Source organism: Schistosoma haematobium, chromosome 4 (genome assembly GCF_000699445.3).
Source record: "Schistosoma haematobium chromosome 4, whole genome shotgun sequence".
Taxonomy (NCBI): Eukaryota; Metazoa; Platyhelminthes; class Trematoda; order Strigeidida; family Schistosomatidae; genus Schistosoma; species Schistosoma haematobium.
The window spans coordinates 32977983-32998697 of NC_067199.1; the positions used below are offsets into that span (position 1 = coordinate 32977983).

General features: G+C 32.4%; 1 protein-coding gene across 1 annotated transcript in view; it reads right to left on the bottom strand.

Moving 5' to 3' along the window:
* Nucleotides 1–556: 556 nt before the first annotated feature.
* GYC88E_2 (Soluble guanylate cyclase 88E) overlaps nucleotides 557–20715 on the bottom strand; it is a 36234-nt gene continuing 16075 nt past the window's right edge. Inside the window, exons 6-10 of the mRNA XM_051216231.1 lie at nucleotides 19643–19789; nucleotides 12677–12839; nucleotides 7298–7407; nucleotides 4125–4217; nucleotides 557–1162 (exon numbers count right to left, since the gene is read on the bottom strand). Of these exons, the coding sequence (XP_051066800.1) occupies nucleotides 842–1162; nucleotides 4125–4217; nucleotides 7298–7407; nucleotides 12677–12839; nucleotides 19643–19789 (834 nt within the window). The 3' untranslated portion in view covers nucleotides 557–841. The remainder of the gene's footprint in view (nucleotides 1163–4124; nucleotides 4218–7297; nucleotides 7408–12676; nucleotides 12840–19642; nucleotides 19790–20715) is intronic.

A 20715-nucleotide genomic window follows, 5' to 3' on the forward strand; every position in this document is an offset into this window, starting at 1 on the left:
TCTTGTTTTTCGTCTTAATATTTTATATATTAACCGCATAATTTTATTCCATAAATAACCTATTCATCTAAATTCACTTGGTATTGTTTACTTGAATCTTCCCATTGATATTTAAGACTGCGATTAATCAGTCTCATATTGGCATATGTACATCCTGTACGTATTGACTCGATATTAATTCTTCTGATTAATCATTTTGTTTTCAATACTAATACATTCCAATAGGCTTATATCATTTGGTCATATTACATTATTGTATATTATTAATTCATTAGAATTTGATTCATTCATTTGAACAATCGAAAAGTTATTTTATTATTATTATTAATAAAATACTAATCAATAAAATGTAATTATCTTTAATTATTTCTAGTTATTTATCAATAAATGAAATCATATTAACAATTAATAAATTACATTAATTGAAAAGTTATTAATGATCCCTCTGAAACTATCAATATAATAATAATAATAATAACGATAATAATAATAATAATAATAATAATAATAGTAATAATAATAATAATAATAATAATAATAATGTGTCAGTTAATCAAATACATACAAATAATAACTCTAAATAAACATTCTCCTTATTTAATTGATAAACATATTTCATCTTAATTATGTTCAATCAAATGTTTGTTGTTGTTTCGAAGTAGAAGAATAATAAGTACAACGAAACAATGAAAACAAAACCAACAAAAATAATAATAATAAATATTCACTCTTCTCTCTTTTCCTTTTTAAATGTTTCTATATTGTCATTGTTTATTCATTTAGGGACTTTTTGTTTGTTTGTTTGTTTGTTTGTTTGTTTCAATTTCTACTTTGTAATACTTTAACGTTTATTATTTTCATTAATTTGTGCTAAACTTTTTAATCTTGCCATTGATTTTATATCAATTCCTGGATCTGCTAAACTAGCACGTTGAGATATTGACATTGAACTACGTTTTGATGCCAATGTTCTAGCGGAACTACAACGACTAGCTGTTACAGATTCCCAGCTTTCACCAGAACGTTGATGTGATGAAGCCATATTGGAATCGGCAATTCTTTCACGTTCAGTATTTAATTCATCTAAGAATTTAGCAGTTTTCTCATCATCTGAAGAATTTGATCTACCATTTAACCAATAAGTTAATATTGTACCACCATCCTTTTAATAAATAATAAGAAAAATTGTTCTTAGCAATAATCATTGTCTTGTATGAATGTTACAGTCCTATAAATATAAATTATATATATAAACCTGGAAGCACTGAACGGCCGTTTCGTCCTAGTATGAAACTTCATATTAGTGAGCATCCGGTAGGTCTTGGGCTTGAGTCACGCTTGCGAGATCAATGGCGTGCACTACTGAGGAGCCTCATACTAGGACGAAACGGCTGTTCAGTGCTTCCAGGTTTTCAATGGTGGCTTAGCTTAGATTGACTACTGAAGTCATCATTTAATATTTTTTTATTTTCAATGGTTGTCCAACTTAGATATGTTAGTGACCTCAATAAAATATAAACATCTCCGAATTCCCATACTGAAGTTAATATACTCGAGTAAATCTTGGTGTTTATCTGATCCGATTATAAAGGAAGTTAATATACGAATAGTAAACTAGAAAATGAAATTTTCACTTTGAATAATATTTCCCAATAGTTTAAGTGATTCCTTCTACAAGAAAAAACACTGTTATTAATGTAACAATTAAAAATGAACAAAAAATCGGATGATTCAATTGACTGATCAATTACTGATATGAACGAATAATTTACCGGAAAACATTATATTCCAAATTATTTACGAATAAAATTTGTCAGATGGAAACACTGGTTAAGTGAGTGTATCAATGCAAATATGTTAGGTTATCAAAGCTATTACTTACAAATAAGATTTTCAATCAAGATGTTTCAAGTGAAATATTTATCAGATAATCATGGATAGAAATTAAGTTCACAACGTAAATCAGCAGTTCTGTGCTTATGCTTACCTCGAATGGAATATTTTATTTTACATAATTTATTAGTGAACAGTATTTATAAGCTGAGATGATGGTATCTAGCAATGGAATTCAGGAAGCGCGTTTCGTCCCATTTGGGACTCGTCAGTTTGATGTGCCTGCATTCCAGAGTTGGTGTTCACTCTTGGACGAGTCTCGAAAAGGACGAAACGCGCGTCCTGAATTCCATTGCTAGCCACCATCATCTCAGCTTATAATGATTATGACTTGAGGCAATACCGATACAATTCGCTCAGCATGCACGTATGCCAATAAGAAACTGATCGATTGCAGTCCTAAACATCAATAGGAAGATTGAAGCAACCAATACAAAATGAACTGAATAGTATTTGGTTCAAAAAACCTATTAAATACAGTGTTCATCATGTGATTAGTAGCTTTTAACTGGTTTTTACTTTATTCCTTTTATTTCAAAACTGATTTAGGTTCTTCATAGTTATTAACTTAACTAATCACTGATTAATTATCCAAAATTTGTTTCTGCTTTTATATAATTGCAAAGAAAACAGTAGCATATTAACCGAACGGTTAAAATGCTTGTATGAACTGATTGAACAATTTATTTCATATGATTATTATTATTATTATCAGCTTTATTCAATATTATATTTTTGGTACAATATAGATTTCTCAGCGTAAGGTATTTCAACAAGTTTCCGTTTCTTTCTTCTTGGTCGATCCTGACGATAAATATTGAGTGATCGCCAGTTAGATGTTAGCAGTTCAGTAAATGAACATCTGAATAATGTGCATTCTTTTCGCTGTATATTGCCAGCAACCACATTGGCTCTTATTGAGTTTTTTGTAACTTTGACAACGAAAGGTTGTACACTTTTCAGAAAGGCAGCATTTGCGAAGAATCGTATATTCTTGGCTGTCGATATTCAGAGTTGAAATTTGATCAATCTCTGTTGTACAGATTTCTTGGTAATGATTATTCTTAGAAATCAAGTATATTCTGAAGAGTAATAAGCAGTGAACTCCATCACGTTCATCTTGTTTAAAGTGTTACTTGTCATCTAGATGTAACTGTATCCCAATGCTGACGTTCACATTGAAAATGAGACCCAATATTGACATGGTAAGACAACCAGAAGTAACCAAATGAGAATGTCAATTGACGGCAATCAGAAGTGATCTGAAGGACAAGTGCGTTTCATTGGCTAAGACGTGAATTGATTCCCTTAGGAGTAGAGTTGTACCTATATAAATCAGTATTTTTGCATTTTATTTAGTAGCTCAATATACTTTCTCGTCCACTCTTTTGTTCTCGCTCAAGTAGTCATTTGGGGAGTTAGCGTGTGACACTTTATGTATCAGTATCAGAATTCGTACACCACTCGTCATAATAAATACCTATGACTTTAAAAGCCAGCGTGGTAATACCCCTAGGTATTAAGTCATGGTTGTCGCGCATTTGTTCAACTGGAACGAAACGTGTTGTGATTGTTTAATCAAGAATAAATTAATTAGAAGCATTTTGGATGCAATTGTTTGAATAGAATATCATCTTTCTAAATAAAGAAATAGATTTTCTCATGAATATACACAAAATAATATTCAGACGTAATGTGTTAGTTGGATTTAGTCAAAAAGGAACCTAGCTTGACTTATGTTTCGTGCTATTGGACATCAGTTAACAAGGTGTACCTATAACTTTGAAGGAATCGATACTCTCCGGCTGACTCCATTGTGCATTACTCAGGTTCTCAGTCAGGGACGTTACTACTGAACCATCCAGGCCTTAACTGACATGTGGGACTGAGATGTATTTAAAAATGATTGATCACTGAGAAATGAAAAATGTCATATATGTCATGTCCTTTTCAGCTCTGATAGAATTCTGTTGATCAAGGTTCAGGAGTTCCGGTCTACTTCCTCCAGCTACCACCAGACATTTCAACATAGTACATGTGAAATCAAGTCACTTAAACTAGTGGTCGTATTACAACGGGATCGGTGGAAATCGATCAATACCAAAATGGACTTGACTTAGATTATATGGGTCACCACTTAGCGAGCAATCAAATGCTAGAAAGTTGTCTTAATTTCAGTATAAACGATTTTAACAAAATCAAAAACGAAACAAAAATGAAATTTTACTCACTTTTAATTCAACTCTTCCCTTCTCAGTTAAATCATAAACACCGTATTTTAAAAGATTTTCATATGCTTTCACACTGACTTGTATTCTTTGAGGCTAAACATAAATAGTTGAAGAAACTCTTGATGATTTATAAAAGTATGAACTAAGCTAATAAAACAATTAGCCAAGAAAATTATTCTATTCTGTAAGTTACTGCTGTCGATTTGTATTTGATAATTGGTCGGTGTTGAAGATGTAAACCAGTAGATTCTGACAGTGTCATACTCACCACCAACACTAAGGTCCTTATTTATTATCACTTCTGTAGTTGTGTTGTATTGTACAGAACCCCTCTGATCTATTGATGTGCGCCACAAGTCAAACTCTCTGTGGTCACATAAAACTGTGCCGATCAAGTGTAGGTGTCATTTTGACTACTTTAGTTACTTTGATTTAACATTAGACATTAAATTAGTTGCGTACTTTTCTATTTGAACATAAATGTGTGTCTAATGTCTATCTTTATTTACAGTCTATTTAGTTATCTATTTACCCATTTATACTTCATACATTTTTTGCCTCATTTATGTGATTTTAATCGCACCTAATAGGATCACATTGTCACCATACCGTTTATGATTTCACTCATTACTACTGTTTGTCTATTGCCGTGTCAGTGTTTGGAATATATTGATGTTCAGTAAATGTCGTATTCGACTTTTTATATCATCATAGCTTAACTGAGTTAGTCGATAAATTGTGTACAAAATTAAATAGAGGAATGCATTAAATGGAGTTAACCTAAGGGAATTATAATGTATACCGATAACGAGTACCAATGTATTTAATACTACAATTATTTCCTCTTTAATATCTATAACAAACGGCAAACTTTATTGAACATGTCTAGACAATACAGGTTATCATGATGTTCATAATCAATAGAATAAAGAAAGTAGAATGAACTAATTAACTAATTAAATTTATTCAGATTGATGTATTAAAATATGATGTAGGTGAATATCTTCCAATTGATTATATTTATTCTTGTACAAAATATTATCTTATAATTCACTTGGCATTATTTGGCTTATATCTCCCCATTGAAGTTTAAGACTGTAATTGATCAGTGAATTTAAATTCATCCCATTACACAGGCAAGTGGCTATCAGGACTCAGTAGCTAAGTGGATAACGAGATGGCGTTTGAAGCGAATGGTACTGGGTTCGAGTCTCCGAGTGAAAATCAATTCTGAGATGCAGGTACATCCAGCTGACGAGTCCCAAATAAGACGAAACGAGCGTCCTGGATTCCACTGCTAGCCACTATCCATCATCGCTTACAAGATATTATCTTAGAAGTTTGAATAAAAATGATGACTGTACTATATTTTTCTTATTTTGTATGCTGAGTGAAATACAATCCATTCAACTATATGATTACATATAATTGAAATGATATGAAAAATTAAAAAAATATATTTAAGAATGTAAACATTGAATTTAGATAAAGTAGTTGAAAAGTAACTTCTACACAGTACAACTTAAAAATCATGGGCCTGACTCCGTGTATGATCATTGGTAAGTAGTCTGAATGAGTTCAAACCCAGACGAAACAATGTGAACATTATTCTTTTGGTATTCAACAAATTTGTAGCTGATGTCAACTTATCAAAAAAATGATGTATAGGTTGAAGAGTTACTCAATTTTTCTGATAACAACGATGGCTCAATCATCATATGTAAAAACTACATGATTTACAAGAAAAATGGAAATAACCGGAAAGAATTTAAGGATTCTAAACAGTTTCAGTAATCACTCATCACATTTATAAGGTTAGAAACATAATGTTTATGAGAACTATATTTGATATTAATGTTTCAAGTTAACTGGTTTATCGTCAGGCTTCACATTTGTGCTTTGTTTTTCGCTACGTACTCTGTTTATTCATAAATCACTAATCCACTTTATAAGCGCCTATTGATCACCTGCATTGTTTTCGTATATTTATTCGCTTGTGGGGCGTTGTCATAAGGTTTCTTCTCTCATATGAACAGTAGTAGTATAGTTATTTCCTATAATTCTAGTTGACTGTTGAATGTTTTACACTTATTATTGCGTATTTAAAGTTCTACCGCGACACAACAGTTTTCTTTTCACCCTTTTTTTATGAAATAGATAAATTTAGTCTAGCACAAGATGAAACATTTATCAACTACAATCTGATTTGAAATGATATTTATTGCTGTTATGTATTGTTTACGATAATGGAATGTAATTGATTGAAATACCATTAGTGTCATAACATCCAAATCAAGTTGTTTTTTACCTCCTTATTCCGTTAAACAAGAGAAAGAAATAGGATGTGGCAGTTATCAGTGGAAAAAAAGCCACCAAACATTAATCATGATGAATTTATTCTTCTTTTCTAAAAATACACCAATTCTTGTTCTTACATCAAAAAGTGAAATTATCTACGTAAGTATGCATTTACAAATGTACAATATAGCAGTTCAAAGTTTCTGCATTTTACAGATTTAGTGCACTACGCACTATTGGATCGCAAACCCTTTTGTTTCTAGTATTTACAGTCTATTACAATCTAAGAACTTTGAATCTCAAAGACTGAATGATACCTAAATCAGAATCTATCTTATGTAAACTTTTAATATTGAAAAAAAAAACATACTATTCCTTTTGCCTTTTATACTTATTTATTAGTAACAATAAGCAAACACTGTAAGTTATACTGAGTTTTAACATCTTGAATAATGTGCATTACAAAACTGTAAATAGAAAGTTGAAAGAATATTTTCAAACTATCTACAAAACTGATACTATGATAATAATTCAAGGTAAAGTGAAAAGCTAAGCTTGAACTTGAATATGAACGAGTGATCTTCAGACTGCCGACCTTAGCAATCCTTCACCATAACCTTATAACCCAGGTTTTGACAAGGTCTCATTATTGTTTCGGTGGTTTAATGTTGTGTTCAACTGCCTTGTGAATAAAATTCCTCTAATATATCAGCTCATGTTGAAATTTTTTTGCTTTGCACTTAGCATATCAACACTTAATTTAACAGTCGTAATTGAAGTCAGTAAATCGTAAACTATGTGCGTACATACATGCATACAAGTGCATATACTTTTATCTCTTTACTCATTTTGTGCAAGAAAATATAATAACTTACTGAACTAGTTTGTTCCATTAGTTCCGATGTTGTAACTGTACTACCGAATAAACAATAACGTGGCATTTTTACACCTACAACACCAGCAACGGCTGGACCTGAATGTACACCTAAATACATAAATAGATGAATATTTTTTTAAATAAAAACAATACCAGAAGGGGTTTTGTGGAGAATTTTAGAAATTTCAATGGTTGAAATCATAAGTCAATTAAAGATAGACCACCATGGAAAACCTGGAAGCACTCTAAGACCTTTTCGTCCTATTGTGAGACTCCTCAGCAGCGCGCATCCACGATCCCGACCCCACGAGATTCAAACCCAGGACCTATCAGTCATTTCCTGGAGTTCTAGTGAGAAGCCGTTACTAGTGGACTTCAATCAGGTCTGTTGTGAGATATCAACTATCTGAAGACAATGGTGTATGGTGGCGCAACTTCGTAGATTGGTTGAAGTTAGACATTAACATCGTTGGATAGCGGTCGGCTCAGTGGTCTAGTGGTTAAGTGATCACGCGCGAGACTGATCGTTCTTGGATTCTAATCTCGCGAGGGTCGGGATCGTGGATGCGCGCTGCTGAGGAGTCTCACAATAGGACGAAAAGGTCTTAGAGTGCTTCCAGGTTTTCCATGGTGGTCTAGCCTCACTGGACTCATGATTTCAACTATTGAAAAGCAATACCATTGGAAAAACATGAAATATATAAATCGTTCTCCACTTTATTAACTGATGAATTTTTAAAATGGTAAATGAATGTTGCCTTATCAAAAGTTAACTGTTCTTTTTTGTTTTTGTTATTTTGTATTCAAATTAATCAACGTCCTATTGTATGTCAATACAAGCATGAGTGCTGTGTCAAGGTACCAAAAAGGAATGAATTATCCATTGAGCTTATAACCATTACCGACTAGGGTATAATTAAGGTTAGTTTAACTACATGATGATATATATATATATATATATATATATATATATATATATATATATATATATATATATCTTGGTCCTATGTTCCTCTTCGTCCCATGGTAAATAGGACTAACTCTTCATACCATGCAATTACAAAATGGTTGGTAGAAATTCTGTAACCCTTCAGAAACCATATCAACAGACACAGCACATCTATATCCTTTGATTAAGTGAATCCAGTGACTTACATCAAACGATCTAGAGAGAAATTGATAATTTACATAGCAGAACGACTTCAGCAGCACCTAAGGAGTTCCATATTAGAGAAAAAACAATTGTTGATTGATCATTATCTTCCATTGATGATCTAAACAATCATCGAATAAATGTTCAAGCAAACTTTATGTTCTTCAATTTTTGGAGATTGATCAAATAGAATAAACATAATTTAATAATTGAATTGATTTGTATATCACATCATACTATGATGCCTAACATTGTTAGTTTGAACAGAATAGTATAACATAGAAATTACAGATCATATAACACTTTAACAATGTTGAAAACTTAAAATCGTGAAGTATGACATCATTGAATTTCATTTAAATGCATGATCATGCATATTGGAATAAAGATCTTTGTAGAAACGAAACTTTAAGCAAGATTGAAGATTGTATGAAATCTATTTTTCTCAATAAATGAAGTGAAACAAATAAAGCAAAGAAAATACACGTCAATGTTTCCCATATAATTTAGATTTTAATAACACTATACAACAACCAGAGTGAAATCTTCGATATTCTATGACTGCTAAAAATCTTGATGACGATATTGTTACTTATGCAATGACAATTAATTGTCAGAGCGAAATATTTAGGTTCCTTTCTAGGACCGATGAGATTTTCAATTCCCGTTGAATTCAGATTTTTACATTCATATCTTAAATCCTGGCAAATATGACCCTGAAGGAAGTTCCTGTTAAATCACAATTAAAGATCAAAGACTAGTTGGTATGGAACACTGGATTCAAATGACAATGTTTTATTATAGAATGTAATCAAAATGATATGCTTACTGTCATTATCTTTATGTAGTTCATTCTTTATTTGAAGCAAGAAAATTATTTAGAAATCGATCTTATTCATGTCATATAACACCTACATATTGTCGAATCTGTATTGAAAATAATACGAAACAATCGTATATACATGGAGGTTTGGCAAATCTCTGAAGTCTATCCAATATGATGAGAATTGGTTGGTAAAATCTATGCTATCTTCAAAAGATTTTTTTAATTTTACTAGATATTGTACAGTATGGATCATTTGCATTAAAACACAATTAATATGAATGAAGAATGGTCTTTCCAATGAATTTCTCATCAGGTTCTACAATTACAAATCCAAATTAATAATCCATAAAATTGGCCAGATTTAAGGCAAAATACATCATTTAAAATTGTAATATATGAATCAAGAATTGTTGTTTGTCATATCAAATCAAACCCATTATGTAATTATGATTTTTAAATATCACAGGTTGTAAGCAGCTGACGAGAACCTACGAAATAAAATGAATTCATGCTATTCTGCTAGAATCTTTGTTCTTGCTCTTTTCAAAATGACAAAGGCAACTATGTGTATGAAACAAGTCGTTCATCTTGGGGCTGATTAATATGAAGTGTTAACTTGAATCAGTTTATATGGTCAACATGGTGTGAGAGAGAAAATAATGGAATAGAAATCAGAAATTACGTAATATGTAGAATAATATGAATTAGGTCAGATATAATAGATAAGGGTTGGATGCTGAATAAATATCTCAAAACGGTTATCACGTGTAATAGTAATAAGAATGATAAAGACAATAATAATAATAATAATAATAATAATAATAATGGTAAGATAAGTTTGGGACATTAAAATGAACATTGATTATTAACTAGTTGGCCAGGGTAAAAAGGAGCGGCTGAACATATTTCTTTTGGATGCAAAGCTCTGACTTTTTTATCCGAATAGCAATTGCTTCGGCCGTCTATAGGATTCTTAGTCTGACTGAATTAGGTAGACTGCTGTTAACACAATATATTATTGTGAAAGATTGCTCCATGTTGGTTGTATATCCCATCTGAATTAAATGGATCCAAATGGAGCTGTTAACCGTTTTGACTACACCTCTGCTTAACCACATTGGGAGGTGCTCACGAGCCAAAATGTATAAATTCCTAGAAAATCTGCCAATATATCCTACATATTACGTAATTTCTGATTTCTATTCCATTATTCTCTCTCTCACGGCATGTTGATCATACTTATTCCCATCATTTATCTCACAATTTCATTTAGCTTGTAAACTGATTGAAGTCAACAACTTCATACTAGTTAGCCCCAACATTAACGATTTGATTTGATCTGATATGACAAACAACAATTCTTGATTCATATATTACAATTTCCGAATGATGTAGTCTGCCTTAAATCTGTCCAATTTTATGGATTATTAATTTGGATTTGTAATTGTAGAACCTGATGAGAAATTATTGAAAAGAATTTTCTTCGTTCATTTGCATTAATTAATTTTACAACAGAAGCTGTTAAGCAAACACAGATTATGATTACGTTTTGTAACACTTAGGGCTCATCAACTGGGCATACATAAATGTTCAGATTATGATTTGAACTCATTATATTTTAATTGCAACATTCAACTCAGTATCCATTGAGCTTTTAATTTCAGATACCCATTAACTTACTTAACTGGTATAGTTTCTATATCAATATTAATAAGAATTTTTTAATGATCCACTAATGATATTTAGGACGAAATCTTAACCACTGTTTAATATTGTTGTATAATCACACTTCGTAAACTAATAAGCTCGTAGAACTAACTTACCTAGATTCAAATGAACAGAAAGCTTATTCAATTTAAAAAGTCTACATGGAATATGTATTTGTAAATGGAAAGAGGTAAAAGAATAAAATGTATAATTTTAAGTTTCAATTTAATGAAACTACCCTGGTAATCAGTGAAAAAAACCAAATTAATTAGTGAAACACACACACACACAAAAGCTTATTTTTATAGTTTCCTTGTTGTTCCTACGTTCTTTCTTTCTTGTTATTGTTTATGCAGTTGTTGCTCATTCCATTTATTTTGTTAAATATCTTTCAAATTGTATATTATGTTATTTATTCTTTCATTCATTAAGTGATCATAAAGAAATTCAGTACCATTTAGTATTCATATTATTTTATCCTAACAATCTACTTTTTTAAAAAGTGAATACAGTAATTTATAGAGATTTCTTTTTTATTGTAATGATGTCGTTTAGTTATTTAAGTGTACCAATGATCACTACATACTATCAAAAACTGATAATTGTCAGTAAGACATAAAAGTTGTTGAACTTCATCGAAATAATGAACTGATTTAAGTTAGAACAATAGTGTGCTTACTAGTGACTAGATTTGAGAGGAAAGTTCCATAGTTATAGTAAGAAGCTGTGGCCAGGGAAATCAATCCGTGTTGGGAGTGAAGCGGTTACCTACCAACGACAATGAAAGATGGTTGCGCAATGTCGTGGGATTGATTGAAGCTAGACACTAACATCATTAGATACCAACTCATTACCATGGAGATTAAGTGTTTGAGCGCAAAACTGAAGGTCCTGTGTTTGATTCTCCCGTACGGAGTCATGGATGTCCACTGCTGAGGAACCCCATATATGGACGAAACGGCTGTCCAGTGATTTTTGATTTCCATTGTCAGTCTTACTTAGATCAGATCATGATTACAATAGAAAATCGATAAGTCAAATTAAATAATAATTTCGGCCAATTATTTAATAATATTGTATTATATGCTGGTTATATTTCCTATTTTATTTAAGAAATTCAAAACAAATAGAATGAACTATTTGATGTTATTATTAACATTTGAATTATGAAAAGTATATTTATTATGAATTTATTTCAGTGATTCTATTATAACTGCATTGACGAAAGATTTTGATCAACATTACTAACTAAACAATGCGGAATTGTTTACTACTAAGCAATCAATTAGTAAGTATGTCTTATCTACACAAGATACTAAAAACTAGCCGAATGGTACAGTGATAAAATCACTGAATTGAACATTAAAGGGAATGAACTTGATGCTAATAGACACATTATTTCTGACGGATTTCAACTAGTAATAGATATATGAAATATAATACCTTCTATGAAATTCCTCCAACCGTATAATAAATAAGTCTGTTAATTCAATGGTAAATACTGTTACATTTTTGCATTCTAGGATACAAATGGTACAATGGTTACATTTTTGTATCGATCATTGTAACAATAAATCTGAACGGTAAAACAAACGGAACCATCATTAATAAAAATTGATTTTCTTTCACTAATTAAAAATCAAATTGTTTGAGAAAAAACGCTACAAAGACAATCTAGTTATTTGACTTACCAACACGTATTCGTAAACTTTCTGGTGGTTCCTTAGATTCATCTTTAACTGTTTGAACTGATTCAACCATATCGAGTGCCATCTCAGCAATAAATGGAGCATGATAATCTGTACGTGATGGGCATCCTGATGCAATCATGTAAGCGTCACCAATCGTTTCAACCTAATTTTAAGAAATGATCATTCACTTAATAAATAATATCAAGACAGATGGTTTTTTTAATACATTTGTATGTGAATCACGAGCTGATGTTTGCTACTCCCAGTAAAAATCATATGTCACGAGGATTTCTCAGACCTCTTGTTGGAAGCTAAGATCTATGAAGTAAGACAGTAACTTATTAAAATATTTCTTGACAATCAATCTATATTAAAAATTAGTTAAGATTCAGAATGTAGATCACTCTTTCCATTTCATTGAATCGATAATATAATAGTGACTGGGGGAACTGACATTTCTCTTTACTGAAACAAATATTTAACATTACCATAGATTGTTAAACTAGTATTGAATGTTTATTTTACCAATCACCTTCTCTAAATACTTACAAAGTAGATTTCAGTCCAGAACCAAAATGTTTTTCAGGTGAAGTCTAACAAATAATTTGAATATGTTAATAGAAATTATAACTAAAAACATATTTATCCCTCTTACTACAAAACCATCATCAACTGACTTTTCCTATATTCCTATAAAATAGTTCAATGTTTAAATGATATCGCCTTCACAGACTAACTGAAAATCAATCAGCTGTTTAAATTCTTATCGTGACACTTATTCAAAGGTGAACATCGATAATAAACATTTCACTAATAAACTAATTGTTATCTTCAAGAAGAACATTACAAGAAATAACTACATAAGTATCAAAGAACATCATACTTTCTAGTTCAAATTTTATTAATTAAATAAGTAATTAATTATCAGAAGGGGTTTTGTGGAGATTTTAGAAATTTCACTGGTTGAAATCCTAAGTCAATTAAAGCTAGACCACCATGAAAAACCTGGAAGCACTGGACGGCCGTCTCGTTCCAATATGAGACGCCTCAGCAGTGCTAGTGAGAAGCCATGACCACTGGAGTTCAACCAGGTCTGTTGTGAGATATCAACTCTCTGAAGACAATGGTGTACGGTGCCGTAACTTCGTAGATTGGTTGAAGTTAGACATTAACATCGTTGGATGCCGGTCGGTTCAGTGGTCTAATGGTTAATTGATCCTGAATTCGAATCTCGCGCGGGGGGGGCGAGATCGTGGATGCGCACTTCTGTGGAGTCCCGTACTAGGACGAAACGGCCTTAGAGTGCTTCCAGGTTTTCCATGGTGGTCTAGCTTCGATTGACTCATGATTTCAACCAGTAAGCAATTAATTGTTCATAAATACTTTCAATTATCATAAATGTATATAAATAAATAAATATATATATATTGACTTTAGTTTGTAGTCAACAGAAAGGAAATAAACAATATCACCCAATCTATGCTAATCATTATATTCTGATAGAAAATCACGTGAAGGATATTGAAAAGTATATTCAACGTAGACAATATAAGTCATTCACTAAAATATGTATATTTTCATATACACTAGTCATAAATGTCAATTTCTATTGAAATCATCTAATAACAACTGATGAACACTAAAAAAGAGAAAAAAGATGCCTTTCAAAATATAAAGTAGTTTTAATAGTTTTCGTAAAGAAGAGAAAAAATAATTCACTTTCTATACTTTACATCTCTCAATGTTAAAATAATAATTAACAGATTGTATATTTCATATAATTTGACTGATTTTTGTAGGTTTGATTTGATAATTTCGATTAAACTGAGTATTGGATAGATTGTTATGGATTAATTAGTATATTTATAATATCCTAATGAGTAGAAAAATTAGATTTTCTGACGTTTCGTGACTCGATGTAAGTCACTTCTTCAGAGAATAAACAACTAAGTCAAAATTAATCCAAGTTTAAGTAGTACAACGAAACAACAAGAATATTATGCGAGTAGGACTTCCCTAGCCTCTTCCGGGGAAGTTCTACTCACTGCATTCTCGTGGCGGGGGTGTTGTTTGCGAAATTGAGAGGACGAAAAGCGAATGTCCGGTGCTTCATCCGGGTTGGTGAACATGGAGAGTCCACTTAGGGGAGTTGGAAAACCCTCATTCCAAACCAATGGTTCACATGGGCTCCAGTATCCTAAAGGAATAAATGCGTATGAACCAATCGTTGGTCACTGGCTACCATGAGAATGCATCTCCTTACGTTCCTCTACTGCCTTGTGGATCAGACCTTCATGTCGAAGGCTCCGGGTGTGACCCCCATAAGGAAACCACCTGTTTCGGTTTTGGCACCCGAGCAGTATCACAGCCCTCAAACATATCAAATGAGATTTGTGTGGCGCATATGTGTTTGGTGCCTCCTTGTACCAATATCTATGTGTTAAAATAAATAAAATAATACAACATTACCCGTATTATGTAACATTGTTTTCTTAACAAACAAATAACTCACTGGTGACAATGGTGGATGTGTCGCTCAATTTCGTGAATTAGTTGAAGTTAGACATTAACACCATTGGATGCCGGTCGGTTCAGTGGTCTAGTGGTCAAGCACTCACGCGCGAGGCCGATAGGTCCTGTGTCCGAATCTCATGCGTGGTGGGATCGTGGATGCGCACTGCTGAGGAGTCCCACAATAGGACGAAACGGCCGTGCAGTGCTTCCTGGTTTTCCATGATGGTCTATCTTCAATTGACACATCCACCATTGTCACCAGTGAGTTATTTGTTTGTTAAGAAAACAATGTTACATAATACGGGTAATGTTGTATTATTTTATTTATTTTAACACATAGATATTGGTACAAGGAGGCACCAAACACATATGCGCCACACAAATCTCATTTGATATGTTTGAGGGCTGTGATACTGCTCGGGTGCCAAAACCGAAACAGGTGGTTTCCTTATGGGGGTCACACCCGGAGCCTTCGACATGAAGGTCTGATCCACAAGGCAGTAGAGGAACGTAAGGAGATGCATTCTCATGGTAGCCAGTGACCAACGATTGGTTCATACGCATTTATTCCTTTAGGATACTGGAGCCCATGTGAACCATTGGTTTGGAATGAGGGTTTTCCAACTCCCTAAGTGGACTCTCCATGTTCACCAACCCGGATGAAGCACCGGACATTCACTTTTCGTCCTCTCAATTTCGCAAACAACACCCCCGCCACGAGAATGCAGTGAGTAGAACATCCCGGGAAGAGGCTATATACGCGTGGCCATGTGAGAGCATTTCGAGAGCGCGAGCGGACTCTCCCCACTCTCGGCCGTACCAGGGCATTTGAGGGCGCGTTGTTGTAATTGTAATGTTGTAATTCCTAATAGTGACTATGATGAAAAAAATCACTCCGTATTTGTAGTGAAAATGTTACCAATAAAACGGGTTTATAATAGATGAAAATAAGCTAGAAACAAAATCAAGTCACTAACTGAACATCAATAAATTTATGGTTGAAATAAAACTTTAAGTGATTTCAATTATTATCCTCATGATAAAAAAAGAATGGTTTTTCTCATTTCTCTTCCGCATACATAGATCTAGTCGGCAATTTTCGTTATAGTTTGTTATTCCCTATGTAAAATGAAGTAAAATTGGCAATAGCTGCTTGTCAATTATTTTAAATCTTTTACAGATGTTCGTATTCTGTCTATTAATCATCTATCAAGTGCCTGGTGATTTTATGTTTGAAAAATTTACTACCCTTCCAACAAACATTCCTATGTTTGTTTGTTTTTTAACGGAATTCTTACAAAATATCTTTTTAGTAATATTTCCTTATTCTGATGTTGCTTTCTCTTATATCTGATAAAAATAGTATGAGGATATAAGCTTTTCTACTGATAGACGAACAGTGCTACATTTTATAAGACAAAATTCACTCTAAAAAATACACTAAATGGATAATTAAAAAACTTAAAGTGTACAAGACATAAGATAGTGGCGTTAGGTGGCTGACAGTAGTTAAGAGAGAAACCAGCCTAATTTAGTTTTCCTGTTATTTGGCACTAATCAACAGGACGTACCCATAATCTTGAAAGAACTAATTCTCACTGTGAGATCTGAATCCTCGTCACCCAACTTCACAGTCAAAGATGTTACTCCTGAGCTATCTGGACATTGATCGATCTTTTGTAAAACTGAGATTTATCTACAATTGACCGATCACTGAACGGAGATGTCATGTTCATTTATTTCTCTAAGTAGTGAATCATAGTTTTCTAGTATGAACAGTTCTCAAACGTCCCTTGAGTTCATCAATTCATAAAACATTTAAAAGATAATTAATTCAAGTTTCCTGTTTATCTTTATTTCATCTTTTTAGATAATTAATACCAAATAATTTTCATTTTATTATATGATTTCTCAATTTGGATACATTTACCAATAAACTTGAGGTTTCACAATGATTTTACTTGACCATTATACTGGATTATTTTAGGTCTGAAAGTTCTTTTATTTTCAGTTAACCTAAGGTGATTTATTGTTATCATCCCTTAATATTCCATTAATTGCAGAAACGGATAGTTTTTTAGCTGTATAGCTTATCATAAGTTTAGATACTAACATTTAGTAAGAACTAATTTCACATTAATTCATTGATGAAAACCACAGGATAACATTAGTGCATTCAAAATATAAAAATACTCATCTATAAAACTCCATGGCTCTTTAATTTAAATGAGTTCGATTGGTTTATATTACAAAATATTCGTAAAATAAATACAGTTTCTAAGTACCACTTAACTTACTATAAATAATCCAATGATTTATCATAAGAACCTTTTTAAAATTTATTATTAATTACTACGTGTAAACATATCGATAAGTGAGTTACCATAGTTCCCTCATTGAACTCAAAAAACTAGTTATCAATAGATAGCTAAATGTTTTTTGTTATAGTTTGAGACGTTTTTCAAAAGTACGAGATTTAATCAAAGAATTTCAGTCAATTCATAATATGATTTGTTGTGATTAGTATGTAAGTAAAGCTGAAAATACCAAACTAGAAAAAATATATAACTGTTTAATGTTCTTGTTATGATTCGTTAGACTTGAATGCTATTACTGATGCGTCTTACTCGAACAGAACGAAGGATCAATGATTCAGCGACTCGATAGCTATTCTGGTTCGTTGTCCCCGGCTCTGCTAACCCGATCAAGAAGTCTGGGTAAGATGTAGAAAGTGTATTCTACAGACAAATAGCAGATAACAAGTCAGGTCAAGCACACAATCAAGCGTATTTATACAAATATTTACAATCGATATTGTCATGGCAAATTTTTAAACATTAATCAATGAGTTCATTAATTGACCGCTATTTAACATTTAATCGATAGGTTCATCAATTGACCTCAATACAAATATTTAAACATTTAATCGATAAGTTGATCGATTAGATAAAATAAAAAATATGAGTTTTGGGGATCTATCGTCCGCAACAGTTCTTTAGTTTTCAGTAGTTTACTGGGATAACAATAAGTTGTCTAGCTTCAATTGACTCATGATCTCAACTGTTAAAGTTACTACAATCTCCACAAAACCCCTTCTGATACTAATTAACATATGCTCACTAGTGACTCGCTTCAAGAGATATATCCTGGAGTTCTAGTGAGAAGCAGTGACCAGTGGAGTTCAACCGGGTCAGTTGTGAGGTAGTAACTCACTGATGACAATTATGGATGTGTCGCTCAATTTCGTGATTTAGTTGAAGTTAGACATTAACATCGTTGGATACCGGTCGGTTCAGTGGTCTAGTGGTCGTGGGCTCACACGCGAGACTAATTGGCCCTAAGTTCGAATCCCGTGGGGTGGGATCGTGGATGCGCACTGCTGAGGAGTCCCACAATAGGACGAAACGGCCGTGCAGTGCTTCCTGGTTATCCATGTTGGTCTATCTTCAAATGACTTATGATCTCAACTATTGAAATTACTACAATCTCCACAAAACCCCTTCTGATACTAATCTTTAGATACATATAATTTATTAATTACTTAAGTAAAAATTGCAATGAACATAAAATTTGACATTAATCTAATTAAAAGTGTCTATTTTAATGTTTATCCTGTTACATAAAGTACTAATACCTAATCGATTCCTTGTATTCTATTTGAACACTTATCAATAGGTGATCATAGGAATTAGATACCATAGTATTAGGTTGATGATTCAATTCAATGTCTAACTATAAATTTATTTATATGAATTTAAGTTATATTCATAATGTAAAGGTTATATTTACAACTCAGCTAGTTAAACCTACACTACACAACCCAAAAGTCAAATTTTAAAACGGTCAAAATATTTTAAAACTAAAGGTAAAAACCATCTGAACGTTTAACTCTGCAAGTCATGGCTCTTTTTACAACAATTCATGTATATTAGATGGTGGTTGTTGATAGTCGACAGGAAACCCTGGATCCGGGTTTCGTACTACTTGGCACTCGTCAGCAAGATGTACCTGTAATCTTGAGGGAACTGGTGCTCCCTGACGGATTCGATCTCGTGTCAACTAGCTTCACAGTCAGAGACGTTACCGCTGAGCTATCCGAGCAGCGATCAACCTCGTGTAGGACTGAGATGTAATCACAGTGGTAACGTCAGTGGTAACAAACATAGGACAACACCTTCTCCTAAAAGGATTAAATTACAATACAAGTGACGCTTCAAAACTGCCAGAATAAGTGAAGAAACTCAACAGGAAATAAAATAAAACCATAGTATTTCTTAATCAACGGAAGAAAGACAATATCCAACTGACTTCACAAGAACAAAAAGCATTAAAGAAACTCGAAACTATTGTTATAGTTCCAGCGCAAAAAAAATTAACTATTTCATTAGTCTTTATAAATCAAAACTATCTCCTAGAGCTATTATTTATAAAATAAAATAATTCTCATCTTACCTTATAAACTTTATGTTTTTCTGTAAGTCCATCGAATACTGAATAAAGTTTATTAAGTAGACTTACAACTTCCAATGGTGCAAGACCACTGCATATTGTTGTAAATCCTACTACATCACTTAATAACAGGGTGACATTATCGAATGTCTACATTACAAAGAAAAAAAAACAGACGAAATAATTAATAAAATAAACAATTCCAATGAAACATTTACTTATTTGGAGAAAAGAAGCAAACTTAAAACAATCCTAATTATTATTTATATTTTAGTTATATAAAATCAAAACATCAAGCTGTAAGTACTCCCGTAATTGTGAATAAAGTTTTATTCATGAACATTCAATTCAAGAGGGATATAGCTATTAAGATACTAAAGAACAGATTTCTGAGAAATATGTTTTATTCAGCAGTGCTCCAATTTGTTTTCTCCAGTAAATACCTTATTCAAGGAAGTATTATGAATTAACTAACATTTTGGACCCTCTCATTTTACATTTACAAATTCACTTGCTTTTATGAAACTGATACAAAGAATGCATTTAGTAAACAAATATTCGTACATTACTCTGAATCGAAATCTAATGGACAATAAATTAGACCATAATAAACGCATTATGATTTCAAAAGTCACATGATATCACAAAAATTCTCAGTGAAATCCTTTTCCCAGATTTAAGCAATTAAACCACATGCTATAAAAAGTATACCATGTGGTCTACCCAATCTGGATATTTTAATTTTTACATCTGTTCGGAATCGTTAAATAATCACCAATTAAATTTATTGCCTAAGATATATGAAGGGGTTTTGTGGAGATTCGTTAGAAATTTCAATAGTTGAGATCATAAGTCAATTGAAGATAGACCACCATGAAAAGCCTGGAAAAACTGCACGGCCGTTTCGTCCTATTGTGGTACTACCCAGCAGTGCACATTCACGATCCCACCCCCGCGAGATTCGAACCCAGGACCGATCAGTCTCGCGTGTGAGCGCTTGACCACTAGACCACTGAGCCGACCGGCATCCAATAGTGTTAATGTCTAACTTCAACTAATTCACGAAATTGAGCGAC